General features: G+C 40.0%; 3 protein-coding genes across 9 annotated transcripts in view; 1 reads left to right on the plus strand and 2 right to left on the minus strand.

Moving 5' to 3' along the window:
- The window catches only part of LOC122079325, a 28,920-nt gene extending 21,395 nt beyond the window's left edge, over window positions 1-7,525 (plus strand). For 3 of the 6 annotated variants that reach the window (XM_042645700.1, XM_042645703.1, XM_042645702.1), the window contains 6 exons: window positions 1,234-1,344; window positions 1,571-1,622; window positions 1,706-1,815; window positions 1,915-2,043; window positions 6,246-6,335; window positions 6,804-7,525. In XM_042645700.1, the coding sequence (XP_042501634.1) occupies window positions 1,234-1,344; window positions 1,571-1,622; window positions 1,706-1,815; window positions 1,915-2,043; window positions 6,246-6,335; window positions 6,804-7,316 (1,005 nt within the window). In that variant the 3' untranslated portion in view covers window positions 7,317-7,525. Of the gene's footprint in view, window positions 1-1,233; window positions 1,345-1,570; window positions 1,623-1,705; window positions 1,816-1,914; window positions 2,044-2,189; window positions 2,318-6,245; window positions 6,336-6,803 lie in introns of those variants that run through there. The other 3 variants (XR_006140414.1, XM_042645704.1, XM_042645701.1) reach the window with 3 other exon arrangements.
- A 5,684-nt stretch (window positions 7,526-13,209) lies between these two features.
- On the minus strand, window positions 13,210-15,168 carry LOC122079931 (WD repeat-containing protein LWD1). The gene has a single exon (XM_042646723.1). It carries the CDS (start codon window positions 14,609-14,611, stop codon window positions 13,571-13,573), a length of 1,041 nt encoding a protein of 346 aa, XP_042502657.1. The 5' UTR covers window positions 14,612-15,168; the 3' UTR covers window positions 13,210-13,570.
- A 3,686-nt stretch (window positions 15,169-18,854) lies between these two features.
- Window positions 18,855-22,842, minus strand: part of LOC122079550 (casein kinase II subunit beta-3-like) — a 30,542-nt gene continuing 26,554 nt past the window's right edge. For both annotated transcript variants that reach the window (XM_042646106.1, XM_042646105.1), the window contains exon 5: window positions 18,855-19,246. In XM_042646106.1, the coding sequence (XP_042502040.1) occupies window positions 19,147-19,246 (100 nt within the window). In that variant the 3' untranslated portion in view covers window positions 18,855-19,146. The remainder of the gene's footprint in view (window positions 19,247-22,842) is intronic.

A 22,842-nucleotide genomic window follows, 5' to 3' on the forward strand; every position in this document is an offset into this window, starting at 1 on the left:
GGGGGAGGGAAAAATTCCAATTTATGGTGGAGCACACAATTGTTTGATCACCTCTATATTTTATGGTTGGGATGGCAAGATTATTCTTCTATGTCGCAGGAAATAGATCGAACCTATGTCCACCTGGGTAAGCTTGGCTACATGTACCACACAAAGGACCTTAATGCAGACATATGCAAGTTTTCTCAAAAATAAAAATCTTGCTGGGAAAATATAGGAAGTAAAGGCTTAGATTTTTTCTTGGTCTTTGCACATCATTTGCCATTTTCTGCTTCAGTATCCATACACATGCAACTGCAGGTTGAAATGAACTAGGTGGCAATATTGAGACTCAAAAAAGTGAAATTGTAAACTAAAGACATGGAAATGATGCTATCATACCAAAAATATCTCAACAAAATTTTAATTCGCTCATTTCTTGTGGCACATATTTGTGTCTGCTAGGCTAGGTTGCGGGCAGTCTGGTAAAACAGTCATCCTTCTCTCTGCAATGATGTCATCTATCATACTGTCAGATTAAATCACAAATGACCTAATCCCAGGCAGGATCTTGAACACGATCAGTAAATTTCAGATTCAAGGAACATAATAGAAAATTAAAAGAAAATAGAGAAGGATAGATTGGGATTAAGCCTCTCACTCTCTCCCGGGCCTCTCACCACTCATAGGCATTTCACCCAAACTCACTGCATCTCACAGCCATGTCATAATACCAATTCTCTTTTTTTCATTAATCAACTTATCCAAATCACAATAGGTTGGCCTTTAAATAGGCTCAGCAATTTCCTCAAAATAGAAGGTTGCAAAATAGGAAACTAATTGATAAAAGGAAAGTAACATGGAAAAGGAAACTAATCCTAACTAAAACTTTCCTAAAGCTGAAACTAGCTACTTGTTTAACAAGAGAACACATAAAAAAAGGAAACTAACTACTTGTTTACTAAGTGAACACAAAAAAAAACGAAACAAGATTGAGCAAAGTCTTCACCCCTATACCCAAATCAATCTTGCTTTTCCAAGGCTAAAAGAATCTTCAATTGCTTGCTGTCCAAGACTGAACAACTGTCCATAATTCCAAATAGCCAGAATGGGACCCACTTCAGGTACTGTTCACATGAACAGTAAATTATGTATAGTAAAAAAAGAAACTTTTTTTTCCTTTCTGAATTTGATTCTCTTCGTCTTCTTCATGCTTTGATCCCCATCATATAATGTCCTCACAATGTTTTGTAGGGGCCAAAGTTTGCTGAAATATCAAGGATTCTGCAAGCTGAACATGTTCCTGCAATTTGTTCACTTGTTGCATCCATACATAGGTGTGTAGGCCTATGGCGCTTACAGGAGGTAATAGTGACGGGGCTGACTAGATTGTACTTTCTTCTGTTTAGGTCTTAGATGATTTCATTTTTGTCCTATGGTCGTATTTTTCCTTTTTGCTGTTGACCTATAGAGAGACTTTTGTGCCTGTGACATGCTTCTGAAGTTTGGTTATTTCTCTTAATGATTTTACTTATCTTACTTTAGAACATATCTCTGATATTTTTCCTTTTACTCATTTTCCTCTTACAAGGTGTTAAGTCGGCACAAGTGGCCTGAATCACTAGAAACTGATTTCATTTATGGTGAGAGTCTTAGTTCAGTGGTAGTCTATCAAAAAAGGATTATAGAACATTAGTGGTGATATTCTTCTCGTGTTGTTGCAAAGGTTCATCTTCAATTGGAACATCAGTCAATGCAAACTTTTTAGCTGCATTTTCAGCAGCTGCTGGAAAGAGGTTTTCTCACTTCTCGGAGTCTGAGGAGTCTGACCCGGAGGTGATATTCCTTTTAATACCCTATGAATCATTGTATGTGTGTGAGTTTGGACTTATATTTTTTTCAAGTTAATCGATTTAGTTTTCATGATTTTGACAGTGGGGCCGCTGGAATGCTAGTCAAGAATTAAAAAGTCCATCTATGAAGATCATCTTCCCCACCATTGAAAGTGTGAAAGACACATCTTCTGGAATTTGGCCAGCCAGACATGTTCTTTGCCTCTCAGAGGTATGACTCGATAGTGTTCCGTATTTGCATGTAATATCAGTGAGTGTTCAGGTGTGCAATAGTTCATTTGACTGCCTAATGCTATTGCAAGTTAGGTCATTTTCACCCCTTATATTCCAATCCTGAATTATCTTTTTGAAGTAAAGATCGTGCACTTGCTCTTGGGTTGGGACACAACACTAAGAGTTGGATTGAGCCCTGGTGTAGACTTTGGGGAACTAGATCCAATGCAAACCTACTCGCACATGCATGTTTGCAAGCCTCGTCAATATTGGTATAGATCCATAACTTCTGACTGTTTATTTAGTGGTATACAATATTACATCCCTAGGTGTACATTGTACTTTATGAAGTTTATAATGAATTGTGTGTGTGTATATATATATATATATATCATGGGAAAAGGTTCACCATGGTTCCAGCTTGAGAAGGAATCCCCATGTGGATGGAATAATGACTGCGGATGGGGCAGGAAGCATCTCATCCGTTCATTGCCGCTCCATTGCATCACTTGTGATCCACTGTCATTGGACCCCTCCTCTGGATACCCTGTCCAACATTTTGTATTAGGGAAGTGAACACAACCCACAGTTTGAAGTGATGCCCTTATTGCATGCTTCTTCTTCTTCTTCTTCTTCTTTTTTTTTTTCCTGTGTGTGTGCGTGTGTGTGTGTGTGTGTGTGTGTGTGTGTGTGTGTGAATAAAGAATTCATTACCAAAGAAGAAAAAAGATACAGGGACTCTCCAAGAAAGAGGGAGAGGAACAAGCAAAATACAATTTATAAAGCGTTGCCTTTACAGAAGAGGAGAAAGACCCAAGAACCTAATTCTAACTTCTAAGGGTGTCTACACGCCGAGGGCCTCATCTAGCCTGGCTTTAACATCGAATAGGATGGAATTCCAAATCTGTTGAAAAGATCTAGACTTGGAGTCCATCTATAAAGGTTGTGCTCCAACCAGATGTGGTAGATTGTGGCTCCAAAACAAGCTTGCCCACCACAACAAGATTTTCCAGCATAAAACATGTTCAGCCATATCCATTCTCTATCAAAAGGCATGATAGGGGCTGTTGTTTTTAACCTAAGCGTATAGGGTTTTTCTCCCCATGCAGGGTTTTGATTGATGATGCTGGTTATTCCTTTCCTCTGGTATGTCACAAACATCATTGTGAATGCTTTTTATGGACTGATCATGTTCATTTGATGGTGGAAGAGATTTCCTTGTTCTTGTCACAACCCTAATTTGTCAAGCAAAACCTTACTTTTTGGGGGGTTTTCCAAGAACCATGTCTCTTGTGGGATGGTCGCTGTGATTTTTATAGGACTTTTTCTCCATCTACTATATTGTTTGACCATTGGTAAGTCATAAACATTATTGTGAATACTTTTTAGTTTTTATGGATTGATAATGTTCATTTGATATGGAAGATCGGATTTTCCTTGTTATTGTTAAAACCTAATTTGTCGGAAAATTTGTTTGGCGAAACCTTACGTTTTTGGAAGATTTTCCAAGAACTTTGCCTTGTGGGTTGATTGCTGTGATTTTGGAAGACTTTTTCTCCCTCTACTATAATGTTTGTGGTCAAAATTTCATATCAAACCGAAAATCATACCAGCTGAGATTTCAAGGGTTTGGCATCTTCGATTTTCTATTTTTTGGATCTTTGGCTGTAGACTTTGAGCCTCATGCCTCTGTTTACTATTCCTATTACTGGTTGTTATTGGTGGTGCCTCTGGTGACTATTTGCATCTGGTTTATTCTTTGTGAAAGAATTCTACCATCTACAACATTATGGCTGATTCTAAGCCTCCTACGGATAATGTCGATGTTCAGATTACTTCTATTAAATTGAGTGGGGCTTCCAAATTTTGAATACAAAGGAACACACTAAAAAGAGCTAAGAAATCCCCGAAGCATGATCTAGGATGGACCACATCCACAACCTCATTACACTCCCTTGGCTTTGGCAGCACAGTGGCTGCCATTTCTTCTTCTTTTTTTTTTTTTTTTTTTGCTCCTGCAACTCTGGCAGCTTCTACCATCCATTGTTGTCATGGCACCTAGGTGAACCAAGGGGGTCGAGGGGGTGGGAGGTCTTGTCAGCCCTAATTAGGGTTTCTGACTTTTGGGTGCTTCTCTCGGCATAGGCAGCTAGAATTTATATTACCGTCGAACAGAAGATAGACTATCTGACCATGTCTCCACCTGCTACAACTTTTGTTGAGTATGAATAGTGGACAACGGAGAATGCTACATTACTTTGTTGGTTGTGGAACAGTATGGAGCCTTCTATCTATGGTTGTCAATGTAATGTTTCATACCACAACCAAGGGTGTCTAGGACGATCTCGAAGAAAGTTATTCTCAAGATAAGAATATTTCCGGAGTATATGATTTATATGAGAAGTTCTTCTCTTTTAAGCAGAATGGCAAATTAGTTGGCAACTACTATAATGCTCTAAAGGGTATGTGGGAGGAACTCAATGTGTACAAACCTATTTCTATTGATACTGAAATTCTTAACTCTCAACATGCTGAATTCCTATTGTAAATTTTTATCTTGATTAAATTTGACTTCTAGTCAAGGACTCAAGAGTCAAATATTAGCTGGTGAAAAGATTCACTTTATGATTGAGGCCTACTATAGGATTCAACGGTTTGTGTCCCCCTCTTTGTCCAAATCTGAATCCACCTCTTCTTCAGAAGACAACTCCGCTTTTATTGTTGGTGATGTTGCGGTCGTGGCTCTGGATTTCCTAGCAGAGGTCGTGGTTTAGAGAGAGGCCATGGCTGCCAACAATCAAATCTGTTCATCATACAGTGTACTCATTGTGGTTGCAAAATTCATACATTTGAGAAATGTTGGGTCAAGCATGGTAACCTCCTAGAGGCATAACAGCAGTATGCTAATACTATTGTGCCTGTTGGGAGTACTGAAGTGTTGTCACCTCATCTAGTCAGAGTTCTTCTCTAAAGGTTCTCGTGATGAGATGTTCTTTCAACTACTAAAATGGGTCCAGCAGCTTGAGACATCCTCTTCCACATCTATTCCACATTAGCTCATTAAGGCACACGCACACGTCTTCCTTATCCTCCATTCTCTGGGTCATTGATTCAGGTGCATTTTCACACATGACCGGTGAGTCAAATCTATTATATTCTTTTCAGCAGTCCAATTGTCCATCCAATTGTCCATCTCAAGTTATTTTTGCGGATGAATCCTTTAGTAATATAACTAGTTATGGTGTCATTCTCTCTATTAGAATCAATGGAGAGAGCTTGGAAGAGGGTAGGAGATTGGATTGGATTATTGGAATCAACATCACAGTAGGAGAAGGGACGAAGCCAACCTTTCTGCCCTTGAGATCGGTGATGTAGTATTGGAGAATGGAGATGATGGGGGGAGGCACGAATTCTTTAAGCTCGGCAGCGTGAGTGGCTGTGCAATGCAGGAGCTGGTAGGCGGAGCGGGCTGTGCAAGGGAGAAAGATGTAGAGAGGGGTAATGTCACCAAGATTGCCACATTGGTGGGTTGCAGAGGGTGCAACAGTGGAAGGAGGGTCTGGCAGTGGTGGATTGTGGGTGATGCGGTAAAGCAGCAATGAATTGCTGAGATGCTTCCCGCTCCATCCAACAATCATTACTCCACCCATGTTGGGATTTCTTCCCAAGCTGGCAGCTTGGGGAATCTTTTCCCATTTATCATTTACTCCTAAACAAATCCTGGATCTGAAAAGCCTCCTCACTTTTTAGTTTCTACCCAGCTGACATTTCTTCTTATCCCAATCATTTGGCTTGAGATTTCTTTCTTGTTTAAATTTCCTTGAAAATCTTTTAGGTTTTGTTGGTTGCAGAGAAATGGTAGAAGAGTATTGAAAGATTGGAAAATAGCAGAACTGAAAGTAGAGGGGGCGAGGGAAGAGGAACCTGTCTTCTTTCGTTTGTTTGACTGCCCATGAAATGGGGGAGAAAATTGCAGAACATGAGTAATAATAGTAGTTGTTGTCATTGTTTATTGAGCTGTTTTAGAGAAATAGCCTTCGCTTTTTTCTTTTCTTTTTACCCAATCAGTTTTATTAATTACCTGGGTTTCCTGTTTCTTAAATTTGCAATGATGTGCAAGTATGCTTATTTGCATATTTTCAATCTCATTTGCATTTCTATTATGAATGTTATCTGATTTTTTCTTCGTTGCTTTCACAGAAGACATGGCAGAGGTTGAGAACTGTGGACATATTTCACAATGCAGTTCCTTATCCCCATGATAGAGTCGGCTACCCAATGCATGTCAAGGTGAACTGTTCCTCTCTTTTATTTTGTATCTTTCAAAAGCAAATATTTGAATGGATCTCTCTCTCTCTCTCTCTTTCTCTCTGGGGTTGGGGTCCATCACTGTGTATACTAGCACAAAGGTCCAGAATACCAAGCAACTGGTTCACACACACACATAAAGTTATTTTATGCACTAGTCAAAATTGATCCATTACCATAAACAGATATTGGTGGTTATCTGTTCTATGGTCTTTTGAATGACCTGGTGTCCACATGCCTTTGGACATATTATGCATGGGGTGACTCATCGAAGGTGGCCCACTATATGCATGGTGTCAGTACATGTGGCAAAACACAGTTTAGTTTTCGTTTGGTTGCTGTAGCAACTTAAATTAAAGTTATTGCGACTGACTTCCCTAAAATATTTAAAGACTTTTCAGAACTCATGTACACCCTTGATCACCTCATAGTTGATAAGATTCTTAACAGGTGGCACGGAGACGCTTCATGTCAAAAACTGATTCATCTTCTTTCGGATGGGTCTATTGTGGATCACATAATTTCAGCCCAGCTGCATGGGGACGTCCATTATCCTATTCTTCCTGTCCAAAAGCGGATGGAGCTGTGGGCACCAACTCTGCTCAGCATTCCAAGCTCCACCTCTGTAACTATGAACTAGGGATCATTTTCACCATTCCCCCATCAGATAGGAGTATGAATTTGGATGATATAGCTCTGCCATTTGTCATACCTGCCCCAAAATACGGACCCAGAGATCAGCCAGCAACAGCACAGGCCATGAAGGAGGCCTTATTTGAACTTGCAGAAAAAAAGAAGCACATGGAAGGAGCAATGATGGAAGATGTTATGACAGATGAGGAGTTCCTGGATGAAGAAGAAGAAGAAATAGTGGAGACAAAAGATTATGTTGATGAGGAGAGAGAGGAAGAGAATACTTATGCAGAGACACTTTGGAGCCAAGTGGATTCATTAGATAATTAATATAATTCACGATGAGACCCTGTTTACATACTTCCTGGTAAGTAAAAAAGAAGAGGCTAGTTATTTAGATACCAAGCTTCTTCCATTGGAGTGGTCCACTTGTCAGGGAGCACTGTTGTATTATTTTTTTCTGCTTTTTATGTAAGACTACTGTGTTTTTCTGATAGTATGCATTCAGGTTATAGAGGAGGTTGTGTGTGAGAAGTACATATAGAGAGGTGCAAGCATGCAAACTATAAACAGGAAGAGAGACGGGCACCAAAGACTTCGGATTGCTACTCTGATTAGCATCCTCTGATTACTGTGTGCTAAGGATGTGAATTTGAAACCGAAACTTTTTATCGAAATCGAACCGAGCCGTTTACACCGAAATCGTAAAACCGCTTAGTAAATGGTTTGGTTATAGTTTCAAGTTTCAGGCCAATTAGTTAAACGGGTTGAAACCGAACCGAACCGAACCAAACCATTTAACTCATGGTTTCAAACTAAATTGAAACCGTGGAAACCGAACCGTTAACTGTCAAAATTGATCCTATTAACCGGTTTAAAGATTAAATAAGGTTGTTGCAAAATATCATTAATGTCTCTTTTGATTCAAAGATTGAGTGCTACAAGCCTGTAAGTAATTCTAGAGGTAGCTTGCTCATTGTTTGGAATGCCGATTAAATTAATCCAACGAACTAAGTAGAATGTATGCTGATAAAAAATGCAATTTTTTCTTATACCATGGCAAATTAAATACATATTTTCTAATATTATAACACATTATTTTGAGGGGGGGGGGAGAAGAAGAAAATCCCTGCTGTTAAGCATTATTTATTGACTTGTTAGATGCGCTTGAGACTATTTTCTATCAAAACATTTTCTTTTTTGCTTAGTTATTTGGTTGTTTTAACAAAACATAATGATTTGCATTTCACATTCTCAAGATTGAATCGTTTATCACCAAAAGCAAATTTTAGTAAATATGCAAATAAACTAACAAACCGATTGCTAACCATTTAGAAACCATATGGAATAACCCGAAATCGAAACTGTTTAAAACCGTGGAAATCGAAACCGTTTACTAAATGGTTGCTGTTTCAGAAAGTGCAATTGTTTAGTAAATGATGCAGTTATGGTTTCAGCCAAAATATATGTGAACTGAATCATTTAAATCAAAACCGAACTGATTAACACCCTTACTGCGTGCATTCATTTTTCATTTTTCCTGGTTATAGGTTTTTCCTTTTGGGTTGGGGGGGGGGAGAAGGTGGGTGCAACCATCGTGGCTGTTATTTTGTATTAATATTTTTGTATGGTTTCCCGATATGCCAAGATCTTTCTTGATAAGTTGTATAGTCCAAATCCCAGAGTAAATGGCTGCATCCATGGTTTTATACCCGGATTAAACAAGTGGGCAAACTGGATAGAATTGGAATTGGGATCCTTCCAATCCAGTTGGGGCACTGTTGCTCACAAGTGGAACAAAAAAAGTATGGTTTTTGAGAACTGACTTATTGGTTGAATAATTGCATTTATATACTTTTTAAAATTGGAATGGACCAATCAGACCGGAATATATACCTTTTTCAGTCAGTCCAATTACAAGACTGCCCTGTTAAGGAACAGGAACAGGGGGGGGGAATCCAGGCCCTAAGGAATTATTATTTTTGGTTTTTTTATTCAAACCATTCGACAAAAATTTAGCAAGGTGCATCTTTGGAGAAGTGAACCTCAGAATGCTAAATGAGATGTGAAATGCCAACCACTGAGCCAACCTATATTGTTCTATGTTGAAGGTTCATATCATTGGGCTATATATACAAACAGTCATGCCCCCTCTCTCATGTATTCTATCTTGCTTGCTCAGACAACCTTTTTCTTTTTATTTTATTTTTTTGGAGAGGGTTGCAGGAATTAGAGGTGTATCTTTTTAACAAGAGGGATATACATCCATCAAAGAGCTATGGGTATTTATGAGCTATGGTGTTACAAGGAAATGTGTTGGAATTAAAAGCTCAAAGCGTTATGTAATGTTTGTTCCACGCAAAGGAAAGGGTTCAGGAAGGAAGAGTTCTGAATTGACAGTAGAGTGATTTGTATGTCGATTATGCAAGCTATTTATGATGGATATGGATGATGGGCCTTGGGAGTTTTTTGTTGTTTCATTGATAATTTCTTACTTATCTCTATGGCTCGGAGGTTGTCACAAATGTCAAGTATAAGCTAATAGGATTACCACTATCGGTAGGAATGGTAAGTTAACCATGGACGTCGATACTGATGAACAATCCTTTTTGTTCAATTAATGGTTTTTTCCTCTTTAATCAAAAGGAAATATATATATCTTTACTGTTACTACTGTTGGCTATGTCAAAAGACTCGAAATAATATTGCTGTTTCTGTTAATCGTTCGTTGTTGCCGTTTACATTAAACTTACAAAAGGCGACAGTTCTACCCAAAAAGCGAAAGAGTTAAGAAACCTGAAGCCTACGGTGTGATCCCCAAATTTGCAGTAAAGTTAATGGGTTTCAAAGGTTTCAAACCGTGGATCAGTCTCACCTATAGTTTCAAGCTTTTCAAGAATCAGTGGATCGGATCGAGATTTGCCATCAAAATCAGTGGTCACCGATCCCAAATTCCCAATTTCTGAATAAAACCCCAGGATCGTTATAAAACTTTATATTTTTTGAATATACCGATTCTAGAGCATTTTTAGACTGATTTTAAATATAAAATAAGTATCGAGACTAACCGCTTCCAATACCAATTAAGCGTTTTAGAACTCTGGTTTTGAATTTGAGAGGTGCACAAGAAGGTAAAGAGTGTGATGGTTGAAATGAAATAATGGAACAGGTGTTACGCACTGTTCAAAGAATCGTAATCAGAATACGATTAGACCAATCAAAATCAGTAAAACCAATCCGATTCCAAACAATTTAAACCGGCCAACTCTAACTGGATCAGAGCCAGTCTCAATTCAATTCCTCGTAGAGCTGAAATTAAGTCCTCCAGTAAGTTAATCCTCATTTTGCATAAGAATTAAGAAACAATTACGACACATTGAACCAACACAAAAAATTTTCCTCGTGATTATTCGCCGCCTCTAGTTTTCTCTTTTCACTTCGATCTTTTGCCTGAAGAAGCTTAACCTCCCAACAATTAGGAAGGAGCACACACAATGCCATGGAAATGGATAGTCCATATTTCCTGGTGATGGTGGTGTATAGTGTGCCATTGGCTGTGCGTAGTGACAGGGATTAGGGATGTAGTGTTGCCTTCCACTTAAGCTGCCATCAATAGACTTAAAAGAATCATATGGAAAGCTACAGTACGTCATCATCTAAACAAGATGCCAATCCTCAATATTGTGAAGCTTGATGCAAAAACAGAAACCAACAACACTGCCAGTAGGCACAGCGCCAGATTGCATACAAGCAACAACAAAATCCTGAAAAGTGTGAACCAAATATATGATCGTCCACCAACAAAGTCATCCCAATTGCCAAATCCAACCGAGATATGCCAGATATCAGACTGGAAATTAGAAACAAAGTTTCCACAACTAAATAGGCAATTGATGCTCCAAATGCACAAGGATAGATAGAAAATTCCTGTGCTAATTGATCCAAAGGACACTGCAGGTGAAATAAAAATGCAGACGAGCCATAATCCACGGAGTGCAAAAAAACAATAAACCAAAGCAGCACAGCGAAGGTGCAACCCATGAGAAAGAAAATCACACGGGAGTAATTCAAATACACTGGAATCTTATGGTGTAAACACCATTTGGTGATATGGGCAAAAAGACAAACCAAATAATTTTCTCATCCGGGAGGGGGAAATAATAGGAACCAAAGCCACCACAACCCCAAATCATTCCCAATACGCCTGGAAACTTCTGAACTAACAAAATCCGGCCCTAGGAAGAATCCATCCACAAAGCCAAAATGTAGATAACAAAATTTTACAAGTCAAAGCGAAGTTACTCGACCAAAAACTTCAGAGGACAAAAAGACCATGATAATAAAAAGCAATATAACAGGAACAAGAGGAACAAATAGTCCACTTGAATAAGCCTTTTACTCCTAAACTTCCACAGGAAATGGTATAGCCCAAGCACATATAAACATAAATCACAAACCTTGAAGCAGAATGGTAAATTAAGAAACTATGACAAGTTTCAAAAGAGCCAAGGTAAATGAAGCCAAAAGCACCAAGCTGGACACATTTCCAGCTTGCATAAGCCTTAGCGCATGTTTAGGTCATAGTGCATGTTTAGTAGCATAGTTTATCAAGCTAATCCACTTGCATAAGCCTTTTACAGGTTAACTTCCACAGGAAATGGTATAGCCCAAGCACATATAAAACACAAATCGCAATCCTTGAAGCAGAATGGTAAATTAAGAAACCAAAAGCACCAAACTGGGCACACTTCCATTAAGAAATAAACGGTCTTATAGTGCATGTTTACAATAGTGTATCAACCTTTTACTTCTGGAACCCAAAAAAGCAGGGTTTTGGATAGCAAAAAGGTGGAACCAATAAGATTCTGCGCTTTGAATCTTTTCCGCCTTCTGCCCCATATATACGGCTCATAAGCCCCACCGCCCCAAACCCCCCCTCAAAAAAAAAAAAAAAAACCAAAGCTTCCTAGCACTAAGGATGTGACATCTTCTACTGGCTTTGCCCTTTGTAATCAAAAACCCATTTTTTGGTTCCAAAAGCAGAAGCTCAATAAGTTGTCCTAAATATGCCCTTAGCACCAGCATTCCCAACCTAACGCTTAAGGAAAAAATGCTAACAGAAAAATCTCTAACCCCACTCAATAAGACCACATCACCAACTATTTCGGGGCCGATAACTCTCCTTGTTCCCTCATTCAAGACTTACATCTACTCAGGTGTATGTAGAGTTCTACATATGTTGCTTGCCTTGACATAATCCTTCTCCTCTTTTAAGAATTGTGAACCACAATGCAATAGCATGGCAGAGTTCTTCAGGGGAATCCAATGTCAAATAAATTAATGAACTGACACCAACAAGGTTTAGAAAATCAGAGTGGAATCAGCAGAATCAACTGCGCTTGATTCTGATTATTTCTGATTACAAAACCTTTTTTGAAATCAGCCATGAATGCATGTAAAATATCCTTTTTCTGGCCATTCTCACTCTTTTAATCAGTAAAATAGCATAAAATCAATGAAACTTACCTACAACAACAACAGCATCAATGAAACTTACCACTTGTAGCTAAATTTACAAATTTTTTGAATAAATTCTCCAAAGAAATCACAAATTCAATGGAAATTTTTCTAGGGTTTAGATCGATTCCCCAACAATTCTGACCGATGGAGGCAGATCTTGTGCCCAATTCCGAGTTTTAACCTTTGACGCCAACCCAAGGGATCAAAACTAGTAACATCAACAAGCCCAAAAAGAAGAAATTGAAAGAAACAATATACAGTAGACAAAAAAAAAAAAAAAAAACAGCTAGTCAGTTTCACAGGGAAAAAAAGCACATAGCACGAGCAAGACAAGAAATAAACTCAGACACACCATCATACTCATACGTCTCCAAATGCTTGGAACGAATCCTAAATAGGAACCTTGCATTACCTTATTTTCAATCAAAAACAGAAATATGGTAGGGGGAAAACTTGCACTGTTTTTGTATCGGAGAAAGGGGAGATCAAATAAAATGAAACCAAGCAACGCAGCTTAATGTTGTAATAGATTGTTATGTCTCTAAAAGGAGCATATTTGCCAAACAATATTACAATTAGTGAGGGCCAATATCAATTAGTCAATTAGGCACTGATAAAGCTTGGGTTGAGATCAGTTTACTGGGAGCAGATGGTGGGAGACAGGAGCAAGATAGCGAAAGAAGAAGAAGCGAACTCATAGACGGGATGGAACATTAATCTACATTTCAACATATTACTAATGATAGTTACTCAGGACACATCAATAACCTTACCCTACACTACTACAAGCAGTCAAGTATAAATGCTGAGTATAGTTTTTGATGAACGATGATGAAATGAAGAAACAAAGGAGAAGATAAACCACACCTCAGCAGTAATCATTGTAGGTATGTAATTCTGAAATTCTTATATCATGATCATCCATCAATCATTCTATCATGTCTCCAATCTAGATCAATCCATCTATCTTTGCCGAGAAAAGTCAGTATTCATCCGTAAGAATCAAGAAGAAATATCCACATCCAGCGAATCGCAGCAAATCAGCGAAGAATTCAAATATTTCTTCAAACCCTGAGAATCTGCAGCTTGGTGGAGAAGGCAATGGCAACCCAATCGGGCTGGGACGAGGACCACTGCAGCTGCTCTATCTCGGCCCCAGCAGTGTAAGCGAGGATGGGATCGAGGCCACCCTCGACGGGCTGGCCCATGGAGGAGAGATCCCAAATCAAGGCCTGGGAGTCGTCGCCGGCGGTGCAGATGTGGCAAGAGCTGTGCGGGGCCCAGGCGATGGCGTTGACGCTGGCTTGGTGCCTCTGCAGCTCGACGACGGGGAGGGTGGGGAAGCGGATGTCCAGGACGACGACCTTGGCGCTGTCCATGATGATGGTGGCCATGTACCTGGGGTCCTGCTTGTTCCAGCCCAGGCGGACAAGAGGGGTGTCCGGCTCGGAGCTCTCGTAGATGATGGTGGAGTGCTCCTTGTCGCGTAGATCGAAAACCCTAACGGAGCCGTCGGCGGAGACAGAGGCGAAGACGCCGACGCCGCCCCAGGCGATGTCGTAGACCTCCTTGTCGTGAGCGATGAGCTGAGTGTCGACGGCCTCGCGCTCGATGTCCCAGATGGTGCAGGTGGTGTCGATGCTGGAGGTGCCGATGCGCTTGGGCTCGGCCTCGTTCCAGTCGAAGGAGGTGAGGGGACCGCAGAACTCGCTGTTCTTGTTGCCGTTGAGCAAGCTCTTGGGCTCCACACGGTCGTTTCCCTCCGAGATGCGCCAGATGCGGAGGAAGTCCCCCGAGGTGGCCAGCAAGTCGGGCTTCTGGCACTCCTTGTCCGGGATGAAGATGGCCTTGGTGGGAGGGTAGGGGTGCTCGAACGACAGGTTCGGATCCGACCTGATCTCGCCGTTGGAGTCGTCCAGTTGCACGATCTCCACCCGGTTTGGGTACTGTTCCAGAAGGCTCGCGATGGCCAGGCGGTACTTCTTGTCCCTCCGCACGCTCCAGTTCATGGCGTAGATGTGCCACGGCGCCTCGTACGTGTATATCTCCGACCGTTTCTGCTGTTCCTCCGATCCGTCCTGGTTCGGATCACTACTTGTCCCCATATCCTTTTACTTTTCTTTCGATCGGTGTTCCTTCTTACGCACCGACTGGCCGGATAAGCAATCAAAATCAATCAACGAAATCTTCCACTTTCCATCGGGTGGAAGAACATGGACTCACTCCTCCACACTCCACAGTCCACCGTCCACCGTCCACCCACACACACACAGCGGAGATGAGGTGAGCTGAGGTGAGTTCTATGAGATTTATGTAGAGTATGTAAGCGGCCTTTGCCCTTCGCTGACGCCAAATCTGCCCTATCTTGTAACTTTTTGTGAGGGTTTGTTATTCGTAATTCCAACGGGGCCCGAGACGGAAACCAGAATGAATACCAGGCCAAGAGTGTGAAAAGGATAAGAATATGAGTGACAGAAGAGGACAGGGAATGGGGAGCGTGGGAGATTTGAGAGTCGAGAGTTGAGAGTTGAGAGTTTGAGATTTGAGATTTGAGATTTGAGAGGGAAGTAGAGGTCGATTGAGCAAGATTTGCAAGAAGTCGAAAAACAGTCAAAACCTAGGGGAGAGGGAAGAGGGGAGTGGGGAGTGGGGAGTGGGGACTGGGGAGGGTGGCATTGATGACTAAGGCCGTTTGATAGCGTTTCTATTGCTTCTGTTTCAAGAAAAGAAATGGTAGAAATATAAATTTTCGTTTCTAAAAATAAAAACAGAATTGAAGGTAATTGATAAGTCATATTTTTAGAAGTCGATAGTAATCAATGAAAGAATGATCATAAATCGTTTCTAAAAATAGCGCGTCTATATCATTTCTTGAACCATAAATAAGTAAAAATTTATATTTCTATTTCTGAAAATAAGTGAAACAAAACAGTTTTATCAAACGCCTTTTACTCCATTTCTGCTGATCTGGAAACAAAAACACGTTTCTTGAAACATTATCAAACGGACCCTAAATTAACTATGTGGTATATTTCATGGCCTCGTGGTCATGGAACTCATGGATGGATGGGAGAAAGAAGATTTCAGACGGCGAAGAAGATTTTAAAGTCAATTTGATTGGCCGTCCCTATTACTTGTGTGGAAAATAATTGTGCCCAACATAAAGGAGGGTGCGAAATATCACCCCACCCCTGTAAAATATAAAAATTTATCTTTTTTTTTTTATTATTTATAATTCTATCCTAACTTGTAAAAATAATATAACCCATGCATTGATGCAAAGGTTACATTATCAGATAACGATTTCTTACTCTTTGTTTTTCATATGCGAATCATAGAAAAAGGAAGACAAGACATTAGATGCCCATGCGCACTCTCATTGGGATCCGGCTCTTCTCCATTGTGTTCATTGCCCAAAGCTTTCCCGTAGAGATCGGGTTCGTCTCCAACGACTGACGCTCCAACTAACATTCAATGAATGCTACAAATGTTACACTGGTCCTCCTATGAATCCAATGATTCACATTATGCCTCCCACATCCTGCTGAAACCCCTCTCTCGTCCTACTTAAACCGCCTGGAGAGAAATAAAACCATCCATCGATCCTCCCTTCTAAACCGTCTCGAACTCTCTCCCTCGGAAGTCTCCAGTCTTGAGTCTTGACCCCTCTCTCAAAAGCATAAACCATACCCAGCCTCCTCTGCTCTTTATTCATTTCTCTGTTCATTCTCTAGTACTCCTTCCTGGGTAGTGGGTAAACAACCAATGTGTGCATTCAATCGCCTTTGCAGGGGGGTTGTTGCAGAAGGTACTGGTTCTAAAAATACACAAAATAACGAAAGATTGTATACTAAAAATCACTATTCACATGTCCTAGTTCTTACCGTCACCTCCTCCTCCATAAGCAAGAGTCAACGGTAAATAAACTCATTTTCCATCATATATTCACAGACAGGGAGATGAGAGGACCACCAACAACAGGAGAATCTAATTATCTTCAACGATTGTGGAGAGGATCGGAAGTGTTTGGAACTCTCGTTTTGCTTGGGAAAAACTTATCAAATGGGCCGTGAACGGGCTGCTTCTGGCAGTGATGATGTTATTTACTCTCTTGGACACCTAAAGAATCGTCTTTGTACCTAGAGAAAGAGAGGCAGACGATGGAATGAGGAAAATAGAGGGAGAATCCAAGGGGGTTTAGAAGGGAGGATGGATTGATTGGGTTTATTTCTTCCTCCAGGGGGTTTCAGCAGGATGATCTCACTCCATGCGGTTTCAGTAGGGTGAGAGAGGCAGTTTCAGCAAGATGTGAGAGGCATAATGTGGATAGTTGGATTCACAGGAGGATAGGTGTCACGTTTGTAACATTCGTCGGACGCTAGTTGGAGCGTCAATTGTTGGAGACAAGGTCGATCCCTATGAGAAAGCTCTGAGCGATAAGCGCTATGTAGAGGAGCCGGATCCCAATGGGAGTGCGCACAGGCATCCAAGCATTCTTTTTCCAAAAATTTAAACAATTATTTTTCCTGATGTAGCATTAGGATGTTCAAACTAATTAATAAGAGATATTAAGGTCACCTATTAATTCACTTACGCATATTACATATTCTCCTACAGAATATTGTTGAGTTTGTTGACTTTTATCTAAACGGGTAAAATATTTATTTCAATAGATTAAATGAGTTAATGAAAAAAGAGGAGAATTTATTGATGTTGGGCTATGATGGATCCAAACTAAAGAAGAGAAAGTGGAAGAAATGAATTCTCCAAGAGAATGGAGGAGATGGAACCCTCCAAGTAGAATCAAGTGGAAGAATAAAGTCTTCAACAAAGTTGAATCTTCCAAGAGAATGGGAAGCGATTGGTGGTTAAAATCATTAAGCAAGGTGGAGTTTTCTACAAACGGAAGGAATGAGAGAATGAGGGTTCTAAGGAGGGAAAAAGACAAGATAAAGGAGTCTATAAAATGAAAGAGGTGTTTGTCGGATTCCTGATATTCCAAATGAGGTGACAAAATGTGAGGATCCAACTGAGAGTCCAATCTTTATAAGGAAAAAATTGAAAGAAGAAGATAAAGAACGATTCTATAAAAAGAAAGAGGTGTCTCCCGGAGTACTGATGATCTAAGTAAGGTGCCAAAATGTGAGGATCCAAGTGAAAGTTCAATGCGTACAATGTTGCTGCAACATGTGTACAAAGACCAAGTGAAGAGCCAAGGTGACAATGTGATGTGACTCAGAGATGAGAGAATAGCGTACACTAGGGATTGGGTGTGTGTATCAAATGGAATTGGTGCTCTTTTTCTCTTAATTCTTAGTCGGAAATCTCACTTATGGACATAGGCGGTTTTGCCGAACCGCTTAAACCTCATGTGACTGCTGCTTCTTTTTTCTTTTTATTCTTGTTGATCTTGCCAAATTCGTAAGGTGCTCACGTCTGAAACAGAGTTGTTTCCACCCCCAAACAACATAACACTTGATCAATTCAGCAATAGTGTGGAAGAGGCCTACCCCCATAGACAACCCTTGCGTAGGAATTGCAGTTAATTTTCTTTCATAAACTCAAAACCCTAGTCACAAACCCCAGTAACACTAGCAGAGAAGCTAAAAACGTAGGAGAGAGTAAATCTTTCCCGCACGACTAAGGTGCTTCCTGTCCCACTAGCTGCTATGTTTGTCCCATTAATTGAAAACCATCCCTCAAGAGACTGTTTGCCAAGCTGCAATTACGTAAACTATAAAAACAAACAGCAATACATGATTTAAAAATAAAAAGGCTATCACTATGTCTGTTCAAGTAGAGAAAAAAAAGGGGCCAACACAACCAAGATGACCAGAGCAAAAGCAAAGAAGCAGTCTACGCCAGCCTTGCCTGTTCTTAAACGGAGACCTAGCAAAGGCTTTGACAACTATGATTTGGATCATAACCATAAGCAGCAACATACCATTAATCCCCCTACTGAAGCACTTAATGACCAGCTAAAATCACAAAATAAGCTCGATTGGATGCTGAAACAATCAATCTTCATAAGCAGTAATATTGTAGGACCTAGCATTACTCAAAAGTGTGGCAGCCTGTTACCATTCTCCTGGGATTGAGTCCAGTCTTCAGCTACAGGGTTCGTTGGGGAGTGGGATTCAGCGGCTGAGGGAAAATTTGCAGCACAAAAGAAGGGGGGGGGGGGGGGGGCATTGTATTTTTGAACCCTAAAAAACATGTAAATTACAAAGACAAGGTCCTTGGGAATGTTTCAGCGACATTACTGGACAACCTTAAACTCGTATTGTGCTCAGACAAATAAATAACACGACCTGAGAAACATCGTTTTCAAAGGGATAGTATAGACAATTTAATCCAAACGGTCTTCACTGAATTAATAATGATGTTGAGCTGAAAAAAATCATAACTAAAGCTCTTACCCGTGGATAAAATTACAAGCACAGTAAAGCAAAGAATCTGATCAACGAACCTGAGGGTAATGTCTTCTTTACAAACCTGCCATTTCTTCTCGGCAGCAATAAACCAGCTCCTTATTATACAATCCCGAAGCACCCCTCAATAAAGCAGAATTAACCTTCTGCCTAACCTGTTCCATATAAAACCTCATCTGGAACTCTTGTGGATGTTGAAACCAAATACCCTAGGTACATAACTTTGAACTGGTTTTGCGGGCTTTGTGGAAGGGTAAGTCAACAGATACAAATGCGGGAACGTAGTGCCAATATATGCACCATCCATATCTGAGAAATGTCAAGAAACACATGGAAAGATTCAAAGGACTAAGCCATCAATAATCAACGAATGTTTTTCAAGATGCTCGCACAACATAGAAAACAGCACATTTTCCCATGGAATTGCGTAAGATACGGAGCTTCTTACTTTTTAAATAAAGCAATGACTTATTTATTGAAAAGAAATATAACCCAAACAGGGAATGTCTACACCCACAAAAAAATTTCGTTCAAATGGGGGAAAATAACTAAAACGATGCATTCCATGATGAACTTTCTGCCAAAAACAATCAAATGGAATTTTTTCACAATTTTTCCACCTGCAGGAAGCTCTTAAACAGTTGAATCCTTTTCGTTCCTTCTCTGTTGTCATCCAGGAAGGGTGTGTGTGTATGTGTTGTCATCCAGGAAGGAGTTTAAAGTAGATCAAGTTTCATTTTACATAGGAAAACAAGTGATAGCAGGTCAAGGAACACTGAAACCAGCAACTAAGCTTTTCTCCCATAAGGGTTGGGGCCACAGACCCTGCTTTTTCTTTTTTTTTTTTTGATTGCACAGACCCTGCTTGCTGACCCTATTTAAGGTACATATTGGTTGTCAAGCCTAGGCATACACTGAAACCACTCCCAAGGGACTCAATTTCAATAAAGCTGGGGGACACCCTTTCCCCACTGGGCCATGATGGTAGTTGAAAACAGAACAATCCCTGTGAACCTGAAGACTGTAAAGCTCATTACAGATATGATTTTCAAACTTTTCTGGAGACATCCACTCCACATGTTCTACCTGAAAACTGGAGTAATGCTGACCTTGATATTTCAGGTTTTACTCCAAAAAAAAACAGTAGATGAAGACAGGTTTTGCAATGCATATGAACACCATGACTTGTGCCAGACTAGCATGATTTCACACTAGCCAAGAAAAAGGAGAAAATTTGAAGGTATCCATGTCCCAGCAAAAGATTCTTTCTTGACCCTTTTTCCTAAAGAAAATAGTGTATTCAATGGAAACGTAAAAATTAAAAAGAATCTTAGTATTTTTTTTTCCGTTGGATACAACTTTTCCATTGAAATGTATCCAACCTAAAGCCATTTCTGGTTAGAAATAAACAAAATTTTAATAGGTAAAAAATGAAGAACAATCAGATGAAAGCTGAAAGGAAATTTATCCACAGAGGTATTCAGTCAACTAAAAGAAAGTTTTTTTGCTTTTACTTCACTTCCAACCATACACACCCTATATTAACTTTGAAGGACAAAAAGGAAAAAATAAAATCAACTTTCAGAGCAGGTGGAAATGCTAAGTACAAAAGACGGGTCTTGAATGGGATTAGTTAGGCAGGAGACCTGTAATGGATTCATAATTTATCAAAACACAATTGAATAATAATTGAAACAATAAGAGAATTGATACCCAAAATCATAAACCTTCACACATACATAAGGTCTAAAGAGAACTTGAAGAGAAAAATGAAGGTTTCAGCTACAAATTCTTGCAAGATTGTCTAAAATCTGGAAACAAAACTTTTCCTCTAGAGATAACGACATCAGAAACCATGGCGGAGAATTGAAATCTCATTTTAGAGGTCATCCAACAAACTAACATGGAATAAAGACCTGCTTGTGATGCAGGATTAGGTAAACATTACCTACTCCTGGAGAAAAACAGGTACGGAAACCTCTAAAAGATGACAAAAAGACCAATTTTATATGGTCTCCTTGAGAAAACCAACAGTTCTCAGAATCTGAAAACTGATCTACAATTTAAAATGGTATGGCGGAGTATTCAATGAGTCTGAATCACAAGAAAATTTGCCAACTTATAGTGAACATGAAGACCAATCCAACCATGTAAGCCTAAAGCAAATGAAACTTAATAGGGAACAAAACAGCCATCAATATTGCTGTTATGAAAGAAATCAGCTTTCAGGGAAAACCAGAAATTGAATAAAATTTTACAGGAAAAAGAATGGTCCCCTGACAGTGAGTGCAAAAAGACCCCCCAGCCCCCGTGTGGTCGATGCCTCCGCCTGCCTACCCATGGGCCCGTGTGCTGGCACAATAGCCACATGACTAGGGACCGTTATATTGCAAAATTTTATATATCATGTGTGCTTATCCACTCTAGTGAAAATTAAGGCCGTACCTGCCATGATGATCTTAAAAAAATATTTTTTTAGTAGGACCAAACAACCAATAGGAAGTTTCAGGAAATTCAAGTAACTTGACTGAGACATTCTTCACAGAACCTGTCACCTAGACAACCATGGGTTTTAGAAAAGAGTTTTCTTATTCTTAGTTGATGGGCAACCAGTATATGTCTGATTTCTAGCTTCCTCATTTACAATTATTTTCTAACAATTATCACTTTTCTGAGTTCGAAATTGGCAGGGTGGACTAAGAACTGATAGTTTGGTCCTCCCCACCACTGCTGCTCCTCTAAATATATTTGTATGTTTTCCCTTATCCAGAAAATCTAATGGTACAATCTAATAATTTCCTTGCTCATCTGTCAAGTATTTCCTGACTCTGGACTACAGCAGATATCACTCTTCGCCTTTTGTTTTTTTTTTAATATGGGGGGCGGTGTGTGGGTGAGTGGGGTGGTAAAAGCTAGTATTTCTGGTCATAATGGAACCACAATTCAACTGAAATCAGAATGCTCAAATCTGGCAATATTATAGGAACCTGTTTGAATAAGGTACCATTTATTTGAAAGTTTGGTCAGTGTTTCTACTACCTCTTGCAGTTCTAGATTCACACAATAATGTGATCCGAGTTCCAAAAACGTCCGCCGAGATGATAGAAACTCAACAAGTAAGGTTAATGGTAATTTTTAAAAGTAAACAAATGAAAGGACCAAACTGTAAATAAAATTTAAGAGGGAATTTCAGGATCATAAATAGGACTGTAAGTATATCGGTTTATTTATAATTTCAAAAATTGTTTCTTGACTTTCTTCTTCACGATATGAAAGTCCCCCAGCAGCAGCCTCTCTCGGTTTTGATTAAAATAGGAATCTCTCTCTCGGTCTTTCCTAATCCATCAGCACATCCCAGTTCCTTCTTCTTGCTGCCTCTGTTGGAATGGAACTGAGGATGCAGACCATCTCTTCTTTTCCTACCCTTTCTCCTACTCAGTTTGGAAAATCGTCCTCAAGCATTGCCGGCCCTCGCCTAGAAGAGCCCTTCCCCTTAGCAGAGAATGTATTTGGGTGGATATGACTTTTTCCGGTTCTACAATCTGTGACACTGTTGGAAAGCTCGCCTTTTGTGCCACCACAAACCATATCTAGATGGAGAGAAACCTTCGTAGATGGATTTCCAACTTTCGTTCCTTCGACAAGATATGGAAAGTCATCTATTTCGATGTCTCCACCAAGATAGCCTCCCTTCCCACCCTGTCAGGCATTCCCCAGGGAACAAGCTCATTGTTGTCACTTGAGGCCCCTCGCATACTATCCTCTCCCCTCCCACTCCTTAAACTGCCCCCCCTCTTCTTGGCTTGATCCTTTTCTTGATTTGGTTGCCCTCTTGGCTTTTGCTCTCTTGCCCTTATAATCCTCTTGGCATTGCTCCCCCCCCCTTCTTCGTTCCCCACCCCCCC

The sequence above is a fragment of the Macadamia integrifolia genome, chromosome 5 (assembly GCF_013358625.1).
Source record: "Macadamia integrifolia cultivar HAES 741 chromosome 5, SCU_Mint_v3, whole genome shotgun sequence".
NCBI lineage: Eukaryota > Viridiplantae > Streptophyta > Magnoliopsida > Proteales > Proteaceae > Macadamia > Macadamia integrifolia.

Bases quoted from the DNA above. Each gene is read 5' to 3' on its own strand.
- LOC122079931 (XM_042646723.1), bottom strand. From the start codon at position 14,611: ATGGGGACAAGTAGTGATCCGAACCAGGACGGATCGGAGGAACAGCAG.